At 41.0% G+C, this 20175-nt stretch overlaps 1 protein-coding gene across 1 annotated transcript in view; it reads left to right on the plus strand.

Moving 5' to 3' along the window:
- Positions 1 to 20175, plus strand: part of npr3 (natriuretic peptide receptor 3) — a gene marked incomplete at both ends in the record, with an annotated part of 43442 nt that overhangs the window by 16953 nt on the left and 6314 nt on the right. Inside the window, 3 exons of the mRNA XM_080530923.1 lie at positions 14125 to 14260; positions 17064 to 17158; positions 17425 to 17545. Coding sequence (XP_080387049.1) covers positions 14125 to 14260; positions 17064 to 17158; positions 17425 to 17545 — 352 coding nt within the window. The remainder of the gene's footprint in view (positions 1 to 14124; positions 14261 to 17063; positions 17159 to 17424; positions 17546 to 20175) is intronic.

Raw genomic sequence — 20175 nt, forward strand, 5'->3', positions numbered from 1 at the left:
AATGCCATATCCCAAATATTTATATGCAATCACAACCAGTAGGTGGGTGTGTTGGATTACAGCACTGTTATTAGATTCACTACATGACATGCGTTATAAAAGGGAGCAGGACTGAATCTCTTGAAATGAAAACAAGAATAAGACTGAACTACCAAAACAGAGCTGTTTCCAACACAGCTGAATTCCGCTTTGAGCATTCGTTCATTGTTAATGCATGTTCAGAAGGTTTAAGGAAAAAAAAAAAAAAAAAATAGCATTTTTACTTACCTTGTTGTTCATTAATCACAAAGTAAATCATTTTCCAGTACGTGAAACAGTTGATGACATTGTATGGCAAATAAACCTACTGCATGGCACAGTATATTGAAAGGGAATGCATGGAATTGGGAAAAAAAGCTTTTTATCCATATTTACATTTAGACTTAATGTTTTTTAAATGTTGAATCTTTAGATAATTGTAGTAAATGTAATGTTTGTGGGGGTTTTCCTGTTCTGGTCCTGGGTCAGATGTCTGGTGAGTTACCAGTGTGTTTTGGGCTGCCACAGCAGAGTGCGTCATAATGAAGAAAAACAACCCTGGAGGCCAAATTAATATTCAGTAATTAAGTGTGCTTGCAGTAGCAAGCAGCACTTATTGTTATTGTACATATAATTTATTAATAATAATATTATTATTATAGCATAATTTGCCCCGGCTTCTCGTCCCACAGTTTTGGCACTAGGTAGACATGAGAGGTGTCAAAACGTGTTCCAACTCGCGTTGCTATTGTCCGGCGGAAGGTTACGGCATACGGTTTACCCACAATGCCCCGTTTTGCAGACAAAAAATCCCATAGACAATGAATTGGGCAATATTGAAAACGCCACAGCTCGGCCTCTGGGTGACGTAAAGACACGCGGGTTTCGCCGGGGGGGGCAGGGTGGTGACCAAAACACACACATACACACACTCACACACACACACACAGACACAGACTTTTTGTGGAGAGAAATCGCCATTGAAATTCAATGGCGGAACTTTGAGAACAGAGTGAGCAGAAAACGTTTTTGAACTTTTTGTACACATTGTGCAAACTGCGCCCACGGGAATTGTCCCTGTCTAGTTAGACTTATTATCTTATTATTATTAAGAGAAGTGTTGTCATTCTTGACAGCTTGATTATCGTAGCTGGTTTTAAACTTACCTCCAAGCCTTCCATTTGCGTAAAAGCAAAGAGGGGGGGAATAGCACAAGTGCATTCTGACTAAGACCCTCCAGTGGTTTAGCACAGCATTTCATGGAGGCCACAATGAATGAATTACACAAGGTTGACAAAAAGGATCTAACCATTTTTTTCATATAATTATTTATTTATTTATTTTTACTTTTTTTACTTAACATTTACTCAAACCAGGGTTAGGATTAGAGTGAGTTCCTTCCCCATTGACATACAAAATAGCTTAGAAGATGGCGAATAACTGAATAGACTTGAGGCCAAACCAAGTCAAACCAGGGCTTCATAGAAGCCCCCCCCCTTGAGCATCCATTGCATGTCACCAGTTCACCATGACTGCCTGGTGTCTAGTTGGCTCTTTGGCATCTTTGGCCAGTCTGCTGGGGGTAAAATGCAGATAGGCTTTATATGGCTGTTTTCACAACCTGAGCAGGGTGGGAAGCGTGTCCCGTTAGTGACAGATGTGTGTCTGTGTTAGGGAGATAACAAGGGCTCTATCACACACTTCATTCTGCCTCCTTCATTCCAGGCTGCTAGGACAAAGAGCTCTGTCATTTCCCCCGCAGATTGTGAGTTTGAGAGGCTAGATTTGAGGCAAGACTGAAGGCTGATGCCGTAACATGTTAGTGTATGAGACCCATGTCTTTAACATGTTAGTGTATGAGACCCATGTCTTTAACATGTTAGTGTATGAGGAGACCCATGACTTTAACATGTTAGTGTATGAGGAGAGGAGACCCATGTCTTTAACATGTTAGTGTATGAGGAGACCCATGACTTTAACATGTTAGTGTATGAGGAGACCCATGTCTTTAAGATGTTAGTGTATGAGGAGATTCATTTCCTCTCTCCAAACAACAGCTCATCCTTCTACCGTTTATATGTTCCAAATAACGTTCATTGTTAGATCTCATTTAACGTGCGTCACTTGCATCCCGAGCCGTTGCTCCTAATACCACTGTCAGACCCAAAACGGATACATTTACAGAACCTCTCTCTCTGTCACTGCTGATGTGTTTAGTATGGGTCAGTGTTTGCATAATATTTTCACCGACCAATATTTCCTCTTGGTATTAACACTGCAGTACTGATGCATTGTTAAAACAAAAAGCACACATTCAATGTGGGGAAAGCAGGCCCTGTCTGGTTATTCAAACTGGCCGTCAAACTTCTCCTTGTCTCCTGTGTCGCTTACCACAGTATGCCCCAGCCACTAGGCTAGGCTGATGTTGTGTGACTTTTCACCACAGTGAAGAAGTTGACATGCGGTTGCTCCTTTTAGTACTGCTCCCCAAAGCTGCTCAGGGTTTCAGAGGCATCAGGCTGACGCAGTAGAGAGGAAGGAGAGGAAGAAAAGGGAGGACAGTGGCCAAGCTCTTCACCACTCCCCCCCCATTGACGTTGTCGTCTTTTTCGACAAACGTTTCGAACGATGCCCTGACGGATGGATGACACAAGTCTCCTCTCCATTCAATCTCCCCCCCCCCCCCCCCCCCCCACAGACACACCACAAAAAGCTTGATACAGAAAGTTAGGGTGCAGCCTTTCTTAATAAGATACTAGAAGTGATTTTTCCCCAAAACAAGCCAAGACCTGGACTAAATGACACCTTCAATAGAGACTCTCCATTTCAGAAGCCTTTTAGATCTGCCTTTTAACCTGGGTCTAATACTAACACTGTTGACAGATAGACAGCCTAATAGATAGATATCATGAACTACATAGAAAAGTGCTTATTTAAACAGCTGCAGATTGACAAAGGAGTGCCTTATAGAACAGGAGGCACTGTAGTTGTTGATGCAAGCACTTATGAGTGTGTCTTATACAGTCGTGCCTCTCCAGCTGCTTGGCATGGTTTAATAATGCATTGTGTGGATCTTACATAAGGCTCCTAAGTGGATCAAATGACAGAAACGGGTGTTGTCAGGTAGTGTAATTATAGAACGATTTGCATTGTCTCTCTCATTGGTATTGATGGTGGTGAACATCATTACTATCCCGAATTGTGACTGTCAAAATCACTTGTGTTGAAACAATGTGATACAGTACACATTAATGTCATAATTGTATTACTTGACTTACGTTTTAAACAAACTGTGTAGAGCTTGTGTGGTGTTTTGCGCAAGCACTTATGCAAGATATATTGGAACTGAAGTTCTTGTATTCAACCTAAAATGGTATAAGTCAGCTTTTTTTTTTGCTGCAAAAATGTTCCATTGTATTCTTAGCTCTATGGGTATTTTGGGGGGGGGAAACGATTTAGCCATATATTGGGTGGGAGAAAATGTATGTCCATGGATTGTGTTGTCAGGGTTGAGAAAGCAAACGGCTTCAGATAGGAGAGTGTGTCAGCAGCACAGTGTGTAGTAGCAGCAGTGTGTGTAGTAGCAGCACAGTGTGTAGTATCAGTGTGTAGTAGCAGTGTGTAGTAGCAGCAAAGTGTGTAGTATCAGTGTGTAGTAGCAGCACAGTGTGTAGTAGCATCACAGTGTGTAGTAGCAGCACCGTGTGTAGTAGCAGCACAGTGTGTAGTAGCATCACAGTGTGTAGTAGCAGCACCGTGTGTAGTAGCAGCAGTGTGTGTAGTAGCAGCACAGTGTGTGTAGTAGCAGTGTGTAGTAGCAGCACAGTGTGTAGCAGCAGCAGTGTGTGTAGTAGCAGTGTGTAGTAGCAGCACAGTGTGTAGTAGCAGCACAGTGTGTGAAGTATCAGTGTGTAGTAGCAGCACAGTGTGTAGTATCAGTGTGTAGTATCAGCACAGTGTGTAGTAGCAGCAGTGTGTAGTAGCAGCAGTGTGTAGTAGCATCACAGTGTGTAGTAGCAGCAGTGTGTAGTAGCAGCACAGTGTGTAGTAGCAGCAGTGTGTAGTAGCATCACAGTGTGTAGTAGCAGCAGTGTGTAGTAGCATCACAGTGTGTAGTAGCAGTGTGTAGTAGCAGCAGTGTGTGTAGTAGCAGCACAGTGTGTAGTAGCAGTGTGTAGTTGCAGCACAGTGTGTAGTAGCAGCACAGTGTGTAGTTGCAGCACAGTGTGTAGTATCAGCAAGCTCCAAGAGCTTTTCTCCCCCTATCCCTCACGAAGAATGAGTGGCAGTTCTAGTTCCAAAAAAGAAAATATATATTTGAAAAAACAGAGTTGTACAGCAATATCAGCCTTCCCCTGCTCCTCCGTTGCTAATAGGCTGTTGAAGGTGAATGTAAATATACAGACATCACCTCCTCCGTTATTGAATTCTCTCTGAGCAGCAGTCCTATGTTGCGTTGGGATTTCTTCTTGTTTGGATTGGGCAGCGCACTGGGAGTAGATGCTCGAAAAGACATGGAATGGAACATTGATCCCAATCATAACATTTGCATGTATTAGTGTTAGTGTTCAGTATCCACCGCTCTTAGGGGTATCACTATTGGCAGCATGCTAGTAATTGCGCTATTAGGGCAATGGAAGCATAAAGAACCTTCTGAGAAGTGTTCAGCCATGTTTGATTGTTCCTTTCTCATGGGAAAATGAAGACATGGAAACCGGTTACAAGATATTTAAGTAGATGCCACAGTGTTTTGTTTTGAGAGAGAGCACACCGATCACTGTTTGGGAAAATGGAAGTTAGATTTACCTTAGTTACAAAATAAATGATCTAGACCACGTAAATCAGAATTGAGGTTTGATTTGTACCATTAGAATAAATCACGCGGGTAAAATGATCTTGTGATGATTATCGCACAATGACGCACTGTGTAAGTGTGGGAAAACATTTAGATAATCATTGTCGGTTTCATGGTTTGTTGTGAAAACAAATATGGTGACATTGTTTGTTTAGAAAGAGACTGTGTGGACCAAATCATATTTTTTTGGGTACTTGGGTTGTAAGTTGTCATTGAAAGCCCTGACTGGGTTTTTCTGTGAGGTATTGTTTATATGATAACGGGTAAGGTTTTTCATCATAAAGTGAAAACAAGGTATGATAGTATGCCCACCAATCAGCTGTCCACTTTGCCTTGGATAAATCTCAATAGTCCATACTCTCTTTGCTCAACTGCAATGAACCCAAAGTGTATGTTTTTACTTGAACATTTCACATCAGAGCAAATGAGAAAAGAGGATGGCACTGATCTTTGAGACTATTGAGATTCACCCCAGCACCTGGGTTGATAACTACATCAGCGATTAGTTGAAAATGCCTGGTTCGAGCTTATCTTGATTGTGATTTAAGACTCAACTCATTCCAATAATCCAATTCCGGCTTGTCTCTTTAATGATAACTCAGTTCTCGCTTGGAATTGCTGGCTTTGGGCGCGCGCAAGCAAACCTAAACACTAAATGCTACAAAGTTAAACATGACACCTTTCTGCACATTTTAAAGCTAGGTTTATTTTTATTTTTATTTTTCAGAGTTTTTAAATGATAAAAAAGGAAATGGGCCCTGTGCAAAAGTTTGGGAACCCTTTTGGATTATTCTTTGTTACCTTTTGAGAAGATGATTACTAAGGCCCAGACCAAGGTGATTTACTTGTTAGGGCTTCAATGAGTCAGGTGAATATAATTCCAGGGTTGAACTACAGTATATATTCTGAAGTAACTCCATGCCTTCTAAAGTATCCAACTGCGGTGACTGTCATCATAAGCTATAGATATAACACTTCTATACAAGAACTAAATAAGATAATATAACACTAAATACAAAATAAAATAAGCTATTCATCAAATAGTCATTTTGCCAAGAATACAGTGCCCTGTGTAGGTAATAGGACTGAAGTATTTAAATCAAACAGATACTGTGTGGTTAAAGAAGACATTTTCAGATTTTATTTGATGGTATTTGCGTGTATATTGGTTTTCACCGGTATGTTTTGGGTCATTGTCTTACTGTATGATGAAGCGACAGTCAATGCATTTTGAGGGATTTGCTTTTGCTACTCGAGCAGACAAGATGTTTCTGTACACTTCAGAATACAATCTTGCTGCCATCAGCAGTTAAATCATCAAATATAGCCACAAGCCGCAATTAAGGGTGCAAGGGTTAACCTAAATTTGCTGCACATCCCTGTTATAGTACTGTCTCAAAGCACACTAAAGTTGAGACTAACAATGACTGACAGCTCTATTTGCATATGTCATCATTTATGGTGCATATTCATTTGCATGTAGCTGTGTATTTTTATTTATTATGTACTTGTCCTTTGCAGACACTGGTACAAGCATACTACATAAGGATTTTCATGTCAACCGGACTTGCGGTTCATGAGAAGAGACATACATTTCTCATGACATACATACTTTTCTCTCTTGAAGTCATTCCACAGCATCCCTATTGGGTTAAGGTCTGGGCTCTGACTGGGCCACTCCAAAAGGCAGATTTTTTTGGAAGCCATTCTGTAGTAGATGGACTTCAATGTTCAGGGTCATTGTCCTGCTGCATCACCCAACTTCTACTGAGCTTCAGCTGGCGGACAGCCACTCTGACGTTATCCTGTAGGCAGGGTTTCCGTTAACCGGTAATTACCGGTCTTTGTCCGGTAACATTTGTTGAAGTCCGACAAATTGAAAACTCGTCGGACATAATGTCCGGTGAAAATAATTCCCTCTAAGCACAATTTGAATACAATTCGCTAAAGTTACTTTAGCAAATTGTATTCAAATTGGCTTCGGGCCACCATTTTCAGCTGAGCACCAAACACACACACACTCATACACACACAACACTGCCCGAGAGAGAAGGACCCGCCCCCTTTAGTTAGCCTATAGGCTAACTAAAGGGGGCGGGTCCTTCTCTCTCTGGCAGTGTTGTGTGTGTATGAGTGTGTGTGTGTTTGGTGCTCAGCTGAAAATGGTGGCCCGAAGCGGAGCGCCTTAACTTTATCGCACAATAACAAGGATAACAAACGAAACGGACAACATTTACACTAAGATGGAGACAAACTTCAGCGATATGATCTAACAGCCGGTCTTCAGGACGACATACAGACCCGTATGAGCTTACAGGGCTATCCCCTATCTATCTGAGAAAAGGCATAGGCCTAGGCTGTAACATCGAACGGAAATTAGCCTATACGCATTGCAAGTTAATTTAAAGCCTATTTATTTTCAAAGAGTTTTATTCTATTTTATTTTATCTGATAAAAGGCATATGAACGGAAATTAGGCTAGCCGTGTCACGCCAGAAGCCTACATGCTTGCACTGTTCAATAAAATGTTATACATCTAGACATTGTGGTATTTCTTTATATACGTATCCCAGCCTGCCTATCAATTGTTTCTCAATAAACAGTTATGTTCTCCTCATTGTCATACTCCCGAGTCCGATTAAGTATGATTTGACAGGCAGCTAAACGAAATGCCTTCCCAACCAGCGAGACCTGGTTATAGAAATGACGTTGTTTTATTGATGAAAAAAGGGTAAAACTGGAAAGAGAAAATAGAAAACTCACATTAATCCCAAACAATTTAACAAACTTCAGTTAACGTAATGTGGAGTCCGTTCATTCATCGATGCTGTCTGTTCAGTTCCCAGTGAGGCGCCCGTTCAGCGCTGGACATAATGGCATAGCGCGCATGCGAATCATGTTATATTATTATATATTATATAGCTCGCATCTAATCGTATCGGATGAGAAATAGACATTAAATGGCATATATAGGCCGCTACACAACAGTAATCACCGCGACAAACAGCTATATTATATTTTAATATGATGACCGGAATATCTCACGTTTGTCCGGTAAATCGAAATCTTCCCGGACACGATGTCCGGCGGCAATTTTTTCTAACGGAAACCCTGCCTGTAGGAAACCTTGATAAACTGTAGGATACCTTGATAAACTGTAGGAAACCTTGATAAACGTGGGAATGCATTTTCCCCTCGATGATGGCAAGCTGTCCAAGGCAGCAAAGCAGCCCCAATTCATGATGCTCCCTCCACCATACTTCACTGTTGGGATGATGTTTTCATGTTGGTATGCGTGCCCTTTTTACACCATAGGTAGTGCTGCGTGTTCTTCCCGAACAATTCAACCTTAGTTTCATCAGTCCACAAAACATTTTCCCAGTAGCGTTGTGGAGTATCAAGGTGCTCTTTGGCAAACTTCAGGCAAAGGTTTTTTTGGAGAGCAGCGGCTTCCTCCGTGGTGTCCTGCCATGGACACCATAACTGTTCAATGTTTTATGTATGGTAGACTCATGAACAGAGATGTTAGCCAGTTCCAATGATTCCTTCAAGCCTTTAGCTGTTACTCTAGGGTTCTTTTTTGACCTCATTAAGCATTCTGCGTTGTGCCTTTGGAGTCATCTTGGCTGGGCGCCCACTTCTAGGGAGAGTAGCCACAGTAATAAATCGTCTCCATTTATAGACAATTAGTCTAACTGTGGACTGATGAATATCGAAAATCTTTGAGATTACTTAGGGTTAGGGTTAGGGTAACTCTTGTAACTCTTAGCAGCTTTATGCAAATCAACAATGCTTGATCGTAGGTCTTCGGAGATCTCTTTTTTGCGAGGCATGGCTCACATCTGCAGATGTTTCTTGTGAATAGCAAACCCAAAATGTTTCAGTGTTTTTTATAAATCAAAGTATCTCTAACCCACACCTCCAATCTCGTTTCATTGATTGGACTCCAGGTTTGCTAATCCTGTCTCCAATTAGTTTTTGTAGAAGTCATTAGCCTAGGGGTTCACATACTTTTTCCAACCTACACTGTGAATGTTTCTTCTTTCGTGTAACATCAGAGGTCCAACTCGGTGTCGTGTAGCCATGCCCGCATCTCTGGTTCTAAGTCGAAGAGGCTGGCTTCCGAGGGTGGTCTATATAAGGGGCAGGTGGTGATTATATGGTCGGCGGTCTGCTCAGGGTCACCACACTCGCATGCCGCACTGTCCGCCAGGCCCCACACCTTCATTGATGTTTTAAAGCGACCGACACCAGTTCGTAGACGGTTCAGTGTGATCCATTGCCGGCGTGGTAGGTCGTCTCCTCCAATGGCGCCATCTCCTGTGTCCCAGATGTAGCGGTGGATTCGGGAGGGTCCGGCTGACTCCCACTCCTGCTTCCAAGCTGCTGCCAACAATGCATCTCTGGGGATGTCCTCAGAGGTGGAGTTGAGCATCTCTTGTGCTGCCTTGTAAGGGTGGTGGGTCTTGAGTCTGCTTGGAGGTGCTGGTGTTATTGTGGTGTTGTGCAGGATGTGCCAGTCATACTTTTGTGCCTTCCTGGCCTGGGCGAGGGTGGCAGCCTCCCGTCGGAGGCCGGCCGGTGCTGTTCCCGCGAGGACTGGCAAGAGGGACACGGGTAGGCTTCAAGCATCCAGTTATTATTCTGAGGGAGGTATTGATAGCCACGTCGACCTTTCTCGCATGAGGGCTTCTGCTCCAGGCTGGGGCGCAGTATTCCGCTGCAGAGAAGACCAGGGCTTGGGTGGATATTCTTAGGGTCTTAGCGGAGGCTCCCCAAGTTGTACCAGCGAGGCGGCGGATCAGCGCGGCCCTGGATGTCACCTTGGCCTTGACTTCTTCCAGGTGTTGCTTGAAGGATAATGTCCTGTGAATGTTTGAATGATGTATTCAATATGGACAAATACAATACAATAATCTGTGTGTTATTAGTTAAAACACATTGGGCCGGTCTCAGAGACAAGGCTTAAGCCTAGTCCTGGACTAAATCACACTTTCAATGTAAAATCTCCATTGAAGATGTTTTTTAGTCTAGGATTAGGCTTAAGCCTTGTCTGTGAAACCGGCCCATTGTGTTTGTTGACTGCCAGCCATGTTCAGAGCGGAGAGCTCCACACTGCCAGACTTTTGGGGCATTTTCGCTGAACTTTGAAGACCCACCAAATATTGACTTTTCGGACTACATAAACATTGAACATATCTACCAAAACTTTAGACTCTCTTCTTTCATCAGAAAAAGAAAGTTTGTTTCTAGCCTCTTTGAGTGTTTAGAAATCGGCCGTAGAACATAGGGTGGTTTCAGCAAAAACACCTGATTTTGACCAATAAACAGAGAAAACGAGCTTTTTCTGCAGAACTTTTTTTTTTTTTTTTTTCTGCACTTTTTCTGTATCATCCGACTCTGAACTGTTTGAAGAGTCGCGCGATGGCCGCGATGCTCCGCAATGCTCCGCGCCGCGTTTGGCACATACCCTGATCCGTTTCGCCATTACTACAACCCACAGCAAGCCACTTCCTTCTCCAGGCTTTTATCGAACTACTGCCCCCATCTGGGACCGAAATACATTACACCCAAGTCTGAAATTCACTCGCTAGGTGTAGAACATGTCAATAACGCGATCCCCGCGATTTTTTTTTATTTTTATATAAGACGCCAATTAGCGTCTTTGGCAGTCAACGTTACTATTCTATAAGACGCCAATTGGCGTCTTTGCCAGTCAATGAGTTAATGTAACTTAGATGAAGATCAGGCCATATTTTAAGATAAATGTATACATAAATGCAGTTAATTCCAAAGGGTTCACTTACTTTTTCTTGCCACTCTACATGCCCAAACACCCGCTGAACCATGTTTCACAGATGAGGTGATATGCTGTAAATCTTGGGCAGATCCTTTTTTCTCCAAACTTTCCTCTTGATCTCACTCTGGTGCATGGTAATATTCATCTTATTTGTCCACCAGACCTCTGCTGAGCTCACCAGTGCTTTTTTCTTTGTAATGATGACCCAAACTGTTGATTTTGGCAAAGCTAAGCTATGTTTCTGAGTTTCTTAATTTTCTGCTTACTATTCCACATATTCTTAATGGCTTCCTTTACTTTCATTGACACCTCTTTGGTCCTCATGTTGAGGCAAGGCAAATGCAAAGCCTAGAATCAATACTAGACATTGACAGCTCTCTTATTCCTGCATAAATGATGTGACTGCACACACCTGACTTATCAGGAACACCTGTCAGGTAGGGGGACTATGCTTAAAGTGTTTCTGAATGGTGAAACCAATTTGGTTTCCAAATGTTGTTTAGATTGTGTGCCACCAGGTCAGTGCATATTTCAAATGACTTCATCATGACAGCATGTTGGGAAGATCACACATCTCCACTTTAAGACCACACATCTTTAGCCCTAAATTCGCCTGATCACTGTTTTCTAGTGTTTGAGTTAATCTACACTCAACCATCGATGTATCTGTTCTACAGTGGGGTGCAAAAATGTGTGCACCCCTGGTTTAATTGTCTGTTACAATTAATCTCCAAGTGATTGAAAGCAAACCTGAACACTAAATGCTACAAAGTTAAACATGACACCTTTCTGCACATTTTAAGGCAAGGTTTCTTTTTATTTTCATTTCAAGGTGATTTACTCGTTAGTAGGCATGTCCCGATCTCATTTTTTCACTACCGATACCGATACCTGGGCTTCAGGTATCTGCGATACCGATATCAATCCGATATTTGTATTTATTGTTTTACTCCTGAATAATAACAAATACTTCCCCAGTATAGTACACAACAACAGTTGGCTATTAAAGACTGCCAGCCTTTATTCAAGCAACAAAAACAGTACTCTGCAGTACTCAGTGACCAACTGGTTTAAAGTTAAAACAATTTAAACAGCAGCATTCAGCATTGTAGAAAACTGTTACTGTCTGATTTCTAGTTGTAGTGCCTTCAGGTTTTTATTCTATTTATCTTCTCTTACAAATGGCAAATCAATTATAGGACCTTTTTAAAAGTGTAGCCTAGTGACGCCCGCTGGTGAGACCAGAAACCAGTCGCAGAATCGAAGGGGTGTCAACAATATCTGTTTTTCGTTTTTTTTTTCATAACAGGCAACTTGAAGTTTTAAAGTACCCAGTCCATATAATATACAACAGTTAACGATTACTAAATACTTATAATCTGTGGACAAACTCGTTTGCCGCAGGCTACCGGTAGGTGATAATGACTTGTAAACATACCTTCGTTTTAGGACGTGTTCAAAAGCAAGGACTGTGTGTTCATCTAATTATGTGTAGTTATGTGTTTTTAGCATGTCCATGTTCTCTCAGCATGCTGTGATGTTATAAAAATGCAGTTAGACATTCCTAGCGATGTACCACTGTTAGCCGCTAGCTGTTAGCAGTGTTTGTTGTTGTGGTTTGATCAGTCACTTTTCTCCTGTCGCATTCCCATTCGGTGCACCAACAATGTATGACGCATCATTTGAAAGCTTACCATCTGTAGTTTCAGACTATGTAAATAACCGAAAAATTACTTAGCAAATGGTTTATGATTTCACCAGCTGGCATCATGACATTGTCAGACTCATTACACACAGGTAGCTACTAGCCAACTCTCATGCATGTGACCACTGACTACTACTGTTGTCATCACGTGAGTGACACCCCAGATCGGTGCCTATTTTTTTTCTGGTGCGATCTGCGATCCAGCATTCAGGACCAATATCGCAGCGATATGCGATATCAATATCGGATCGGGACATCCCTACTCGTTAGGGCTTCAATGAGTCAGGTGAATATAATTCCAGGGTTGAACTATATATTCTGAAGTAACTCCATGCCTTCTAAAGTATCCGACTGCGGTGGCTGTTGTGTCTGGTGTTAAAAACCATGGGTTCCTCTAAACAGTTTCCAAGGATGTCAGAATCAAGATAATTCACTTCCACCATCAAGGAGAAGGCTACAAAAAACTCTTGCAATGTTTCAAACTACCCATTTCCACTGTCAGAAACATCATCAGAAAATGGAAAATAAATGGAACAATTGAAGTCAAGGAAAGATCTGGAAGACCAAGAAAATGTTCTGATAGAATGGCCCGAGATCTGGTGAGAAATGCTTAGAAGAACCCGCCCATCACTGCAAAAGAGCTGCAAAAAAAGAGTAGCAGACACCGGTCTAGTTGTTCACAGGACAACAATACAGTGTACATTAAACAACAAAGACCTACATGACAGAGTTGCCAGAAAGAAGCCTTTCCTATGACCTCAACACAAAATTAAGTGTCTGAAGTATGCAAAAGAAAACCTTGAAAAACCTCAAGCCTATTGGAACAATATGCTTTGGACTGACGAAACCAAAAGAAGCCACAACCAAAGGTATGTTTGGAAAAAAAAGGGTGAAGCATTTGTAGGTTTTGGAATGGCCATCACAGTCCCCAGACTTTATTTTTGAAAATCTGTGGAGAGATATCAAACATGCCGTGCATGCAAGAAGGCTGAAGAATATTTCTGAGCTACAGGTGTTGTCAGGAAGAATGGGATAAAATTCCAAAAACAAGAATTTAATTGACTTAGCTGCCTACAGGAAGCTTTTGCAAGCTGTTATAGTTGCCCGAGGAGGAGTTACAAAGTACTAGCTGACAGGGTTCCCAATCTTTTGCACACAGCCTTTTTCCTTGTTTTATTATTTTGAAACTAAAAAAACTATACAAATTAATCTTGCTTTAAAATGTGCTGGAATCATGTCATCAATCAATCATGTTTAACTTTGTACCATTTAGAGGTTAGGTTTGTTTCTTTTCACTTAGATATTACTTGTAAAAGGCATTTTGACTAGGGGTGCCCACATTTTTGCACCACACTGTATTACATACTGACGATTTCTGAATCATCAAAGTATGATAAAAATGTATACATTATTTAACCTTGTTATGTTACCCATTACTAAAATGTACAATATTAATGTATTTATAATGCAAAGGTAGATAGAGCTGGAGGTGTTAGGAGGTTGATGGAGGTTGCAGTAACAACTGTAAACTCACTGGCTAACTAACTGACTGTCTTACTGGCAGTTTAGCTAAATTCAAGCTGACAAACTCATTATCTGAGCTGTGGACACACAATGTAAAATGTATAATGTTCAGATTTTCTATTTATAACCCCCACTTATTTTTTTTAAATTTTTGTATTGGTCTGATTTCTTCCCATGAATCATGGGTTAGTTAACCCTACATGCATTCCTATCTCCTTTCAGATCAACATGTTTGTGGAGGGGTTCCATGACGCCTTGCTCCTTTATGCGCTCGCCCTGCATGAAGCCATGAAGAACGGCTCCGGCAAGAGCGACGGGTCGGAAATCACTTACCGCATGTGGAATAGAACATTTGAAGGTAAGAACCGCGTGTGAAACAGAGCATTTGAAGGTGAAAACCCTTTATGCAAAGCATGAAAGTGTGATTATAGTCCTTAACACCATGCAACGCTTATGCAACATTTACATTTCAACTGACAATACCTTTGCCCAAAATTCGACCATCAACCAGCCACACACAGGAGCTCCTCGCAAGATTTCTGAATGGGCAGTCAGAAAGTTAGTCAGAAAAATAGACAGAGCCAAGGACCACACGAGCAGAGCTCCAGAAAGACCTGGAAGCAGGGGGTACAGTTGTCACAAAGAAAACAATAGGCAATGCACTCCACCGCCACAGTCTCCATTCGCGATCACCCAGGGAAGACTCCATTGAAGAAATGGCATGTTGAAGCTCGTTTGAAGTTTGCTACAGAACATTTAGAGAAGCCTGTAGATTACTGGGAGAATGTAGTTTGGTCAGACGAGACAAAAATTTGACTTTTCGGCAACAATACGACGCACCATGTTTGGAGGAGAAATGATTCTGCATATGATCCTAAAAATACCATACCTACAGTGTTTGGAGGTGGAAGCATCATGGTATGGTGCTGTTTCTGTTTTGAAGCAGGACGGCAGACATGAATGATCCATGATCCAATTCACAAATTATAAGTATTTAGGGATCCTAAAACAGTTTTTTATATTGAGTGGGCTCTTCAACAGAAACATTTTTTTTGGTAAATATTTTTAAAGAAGCTTTTTGGTCATTTGCGCAACTTGAGAATTGCCCAGCATGGGGATGTTTTCACCAGACTGTGTAACCATCACTAGTAAATATAGACGTGTGTTAAAACATGGAATGAATGAAAACATTTAGCTGGCCATAACAAAAAAAACTACCAAAGACTAGGAATGTAAAGCTATAATGCAAGCTTTTAACATTCTAGGTCATTTCTAACCCTAACCCTAACCCTAACCCTAACCCCCCCCAAATTCCCTCTGCAATGGGTATGTCATGGGCATCTAGCCTACAGTGTGGAGCAGTGGTGGTAAGGGGGGGGGGGGGGGGGGTGATCATGTTTCTGAGCGGATTGAACATCTTTTCTAGGCTACTGATGATTAATTCTCATGATTAAGAAGAGAAGATGCCGAGATTCAAGATAGATTCAGTTAAAAAATGTTACTACACACGACAATAAAGCAATCGTAAAATATGTGACGAATGTATGCTATTGAGTTGTGTTTGATCAAATAACGTAGATGGGATGTCTAATACTAGCCTACTATTGTGCAGAACAATCATTGCAAAGCACTCAAAAGGAATGCCAATCGTGTGCACAGGGGCCCATTTGAAGTGGATTCAGCATCCTTTCCTCCACTTTGTTCTTTCCTCCACTTTGTGGTGGCTTTTGTCAGCACTTCACACATCTTCAGAACTACTATCTACCTCAGTGGTGGTGTTGAGGTAGCCCACCGCTGCCATGACAACATGCATATTTTAGACAGTGACCTACTGTATGTATCAGACCCATTGGGTAACTGATGCTGTGTTAATGACACAGTAGACATGCATACTGATAGGCATGACTGTGTTACCACTGACTGATGATGTAACCATGGCAAACATGGTATTACATGTGAGGTTAATATGGGATACAAGGGTAGAACACAATGGAAACAAGTAATATAGCATTTTTCAGCTATGATACCACTTTATTTCATAGGAAGTACCTTCTGTGTTTTTAGGTAACAAGCCATAGTCTTGGTTTTGAGGTTAAGATAGAACAGAATGGAAATAGGTAGCATTTTCCAGCTATGATACTATTTCAATAGTAACTACCGTCTCAGTTTCTTAGTTATAAATGAGACAAAATGTGTGCTTGTATGGAAACGGTGTAACAATAACACGGAAACATCTTTCATGGAAAATAATTAAGTACGCCTCACCTTGTAATAACAAGGTAATTGTCTTTATTGTTACTGGTAACTATTAGTAATTACTTGTAATTACCATGCTATTACCCACTTATTCTGAGTTGTAAAGTAAAGTGCTACCAGGAAATCAATAGCACACTTGATATTATTATCAATTACAGAAGACTGTGGCATCCCTGCAGCCTAAAGAAAAAGGTGTTTTGCACACATCACGTTGCATTACTGTTGAAAGTATGTGCAAAGATGTGAGTTTCGACCCCTCTATATCTTTTTCCAGACTTGTTTAGGTCAGATGATCAGGAAAAACTCATAATGACAGTATACAGTATATATGAAAGACCGATCCAGTTAAAAGCTCCTCAAGATAAGAAAAGCAAAACTGATTCTCTCTTCCTTTTTTGATTATAAAAAGCCACTAGTTTCCAGAAAACTAGCCAGTGTGCTCTCTTTGATCTCTTCAATCAATTTTGATTAGCTAAAAAGTAGTAAAGTAAGTCCCAAGTAAAACTGCGTAAGACAAGTCAACACAGAGTAGGCCTTTTCTTTTGCACTCATTTAGTTACAAAACGGATGTTCATTTCTGAAGCCGGTTAAAAGGCCAAAACTCCACATTGCCAGCTCTCAATGTGAAATAACAATGTTTTGTTCAGCAGGAATCGTCAAGAACAGGGTCATATTTTCTTGTTAAAAGAAATAATATTTTAAAAATGCCAAGAATTTGGGAACACGGCACAGGGATGGAATTACAATTCTGGGAGTCCCTGCCAACAAAAACGGCGGGAGGTGAATGAGACTTCCTGTTCTATTGGCTCGGCCAGACTTTCTGGGCTCTCGCTGGCTTGTTTTCCTTGGAATGTTCAGGTCTTGAAGCTAATTAATTCTCTCATTCTTTGCATACCGCCGGGCAGGAATTGCAGGCCAGGTGTCCATCGATGTCAACGGTGACAGAAATGGGGATTTCTCTGTTATGACCATGACCGACCCAGAGGCAGGCACCTATGAGGTAACAACAGACCCAAGCATGCAACCACATCCAATTTCAAGTTATTAGTCAGCATTATATTTTGGTCTCATTTACTGAGAGGATGATATACTGCAGTAGTCAATGGTGTTGTAGCCTTTCAGGTAGCTTAGAAGTCCTTCATGCTTACACCAATACAGTTCCTTAGAGGAAATGGAGGATTGTTTTTGGACTGGAGAATAATCTAGATGATACTTAAATGAAAGAGTGACGTGACATTCATCACACTGCTAATCCTGCCTTTTCAGGTGGTGTGTAACTACTTTGGTGTGAACGGGAGCTTCCAGATGCTGCCTGCCTTCAACAGTGAGCGTTTCACCCTGAGAGGAAGGCACAGAGTCCCACACACTGAGCTGCCCGACAAATCATGTAAATTATCTCTACTGCTTTTCTCTCTGTCGCAGACCAACACATAGCACACACCAGTATATGTATCTGATTTAAACAGATAGACACACCAGTATATGGATCTGATTTAAACAGATAGACACACCAGTATATGGATCTGATTTAAACAGATAGACACACCAGTATATTAATCTGATTTAAACAGATAGACACACCAGTATATGGATCTGATTTAAAGGGGGAGTCCACTCCAAAATAAAGTTGGTCAGACACTTATCTCAAAAGTAATGTATAAGGCCCTTAATAAGGAGCACTGTACATAATACATTCATACATTTAAAAGGACTATCTTTCTTTTTTTATTATCATGATTTATATTATTATTGTGTGGTTATTATACATAGTTTATAGCACTTTTTTACATAGGGTACTACTTACTATAGGGTATCTAATGTCACAACTAACATAAATCGGTTGATTTGAGCAGTACCGTAACCATACCTGTCAACAATGAGATTTGAAAATAAGGGATATTCCCCCCAAAATAAGGGAAAATAAGGGATATCCCCGCATGCCCCCGGGCCGTCCTCTCCCCCCCCCCCCCCCCCACCGTCCACAAACCATACCCCTTACATTTAGACAAGGGTACACACAGTCAATCCTAACATCACCACTAGACAACCATAGGAGACCCCTTACATTTAGACAAGGGTAGACAGTCAAACCTAACATCACCACTAGACAACCATAGGATACCCCTTACATTTGGACAAGGGTAGACAGTCAATCCTAACATCACCACTAGACAACCATAGGAGACCCCTTACATTTAGACAAGGGTAGACAGTCAATCCTAACATCACCACTAGACAACCATAGGATACCCCTTACATTTAGACAAGGGTAGACAGTCAAACCTAACATCACCACTAGACAACCATAGGATACCCTTTACATTTAGACAAGGGGACACAGTCAATCAACCACCTGCTTCAGTGCAACAAGAATTGGGTTAACTAGTTCCTATGATTACCGTAAGTAAGTGACTACAGGTGATCAGAATCAGATACCTGGTTGAAAGTAAAATACTTTGAACATCCCTGCATATACTGTATACAGTACAGGCCAAAAGTTTGGACACACCTTCTCATTCAATGTGTTTCCTTTATTTTCATGACTATTTACATTGTAGATTCTCACTGAAGGCATCAAAACTATGAATGAACACATGTGGAATGATGTACTTAACAAAAAAGTGTGAAATAACTCTAAATATGTCTTATATTTTAGATTCCTCAAAGTAGCCACCCTTTGCTTTTTTGTTGTTAATAAAATAAAATAAATTGTTGTTAATAAAATATATAATAATAATAATATTAAATATACATATATATAATAACATATTATTATTGACACATATTATATTAAATATTATTATAATATATTTTATTAACAACAAAAAAGCAAAGGGTGGCTACTTTGAGGAATCTAAAATATAATACATATTTAGAGTTATTTCACACTTTATTGTTAAATACATAATTCCAAGTTTTGATGCCTTCAGTGAGAATCTACAATGTACCAAATAGTCATGAAAATAAAGGAAACGCATTGAATGAGAAGGTGTGTCCAAACTTTTGAAAGTGCATATGTGTGGTGGCCTGGGAAAACCCGTCGGATGTCGCTGGCGTTCGTTTGTGGCAAAGAGCAAATATAGATGGAAATCGCGATTTTGGCGATTTTGATATTATGTGGTATTCTAGTACTTTGAACTCCATACTACATTATGGTGAATACACATTTTAAGAAAACAAAAGAGAAAGTACTTATTTTTATGTTTTTGTGGCGGGTAGTTTGCTAGCAAAACAACATCACGTTGAACGTGTCTCATTCTCAGTTAAGCAACGCACGCACACATGAGCGAAAGGAGAGACGATACTTCCACCTGTGTTATTGCCAGTTTACTGATGCTCACAATAAGCATAAAGTAATAACATCTTAACTAGAAGACACACAAATGGATCTGTCCCTCGCATACCGACGAGGCGAGCAGACTACCACCGCATCACAAGCAGACAAACGAGACCGGCCGATCTATAGGCTCCTCCCCCGACCCGGAGGAGAAAGGGGAGGATTTCTCCCCTTTCACTTTTTTTGACATGCTACATTAAAATGCTCATAACTTTTTAAAATAAAGGGCTATCTCAGTCATTCAACCAGTTATGAATAGCTGAGAACTTCTAATTTATGGAAATATAAAAAAATGAAAATGTCAAAATGCCACCATGTGAAGGGTTTTCCCAGGCCACCACACATATCAATTCAGCACATTTATTTATACATTACTTGACACCATGATGTCAATGGGAAAAGAGCGGCGCAATGCTACCAGCGATCATTTCAAAACGGAGATAACCGAGGCTGCGTTCGTAAATACGCTCTGGAAATCTGATCACCACTCATGGAATGCCAATAAAATTGTCCAATTGTCCAATAAAATTACTTGGTCCCTTTATGACGTTGCACCTAGTGTGCGTTCCGGCGCTCTCAGAGCAAAATTACGAACGCAGCCCAAGAAACGAGCGGAAACAAGTCAACTCCGACATGGATATAACGATTGTGCGCATGCGCCAACGTCTAACAATTAAGTG

Source organism: Nansenia antarctica (assembly GCF_963989245.1).
Source record: "Nansenia antarctica genome assembly, chromosome: 5".
Lineage (NCBI taxonomy): Eukaryota > Metazoa > Chordata > Actinopteri > Argentiniformes > Microstomatidae > Nansenia > Nansenia antarctica.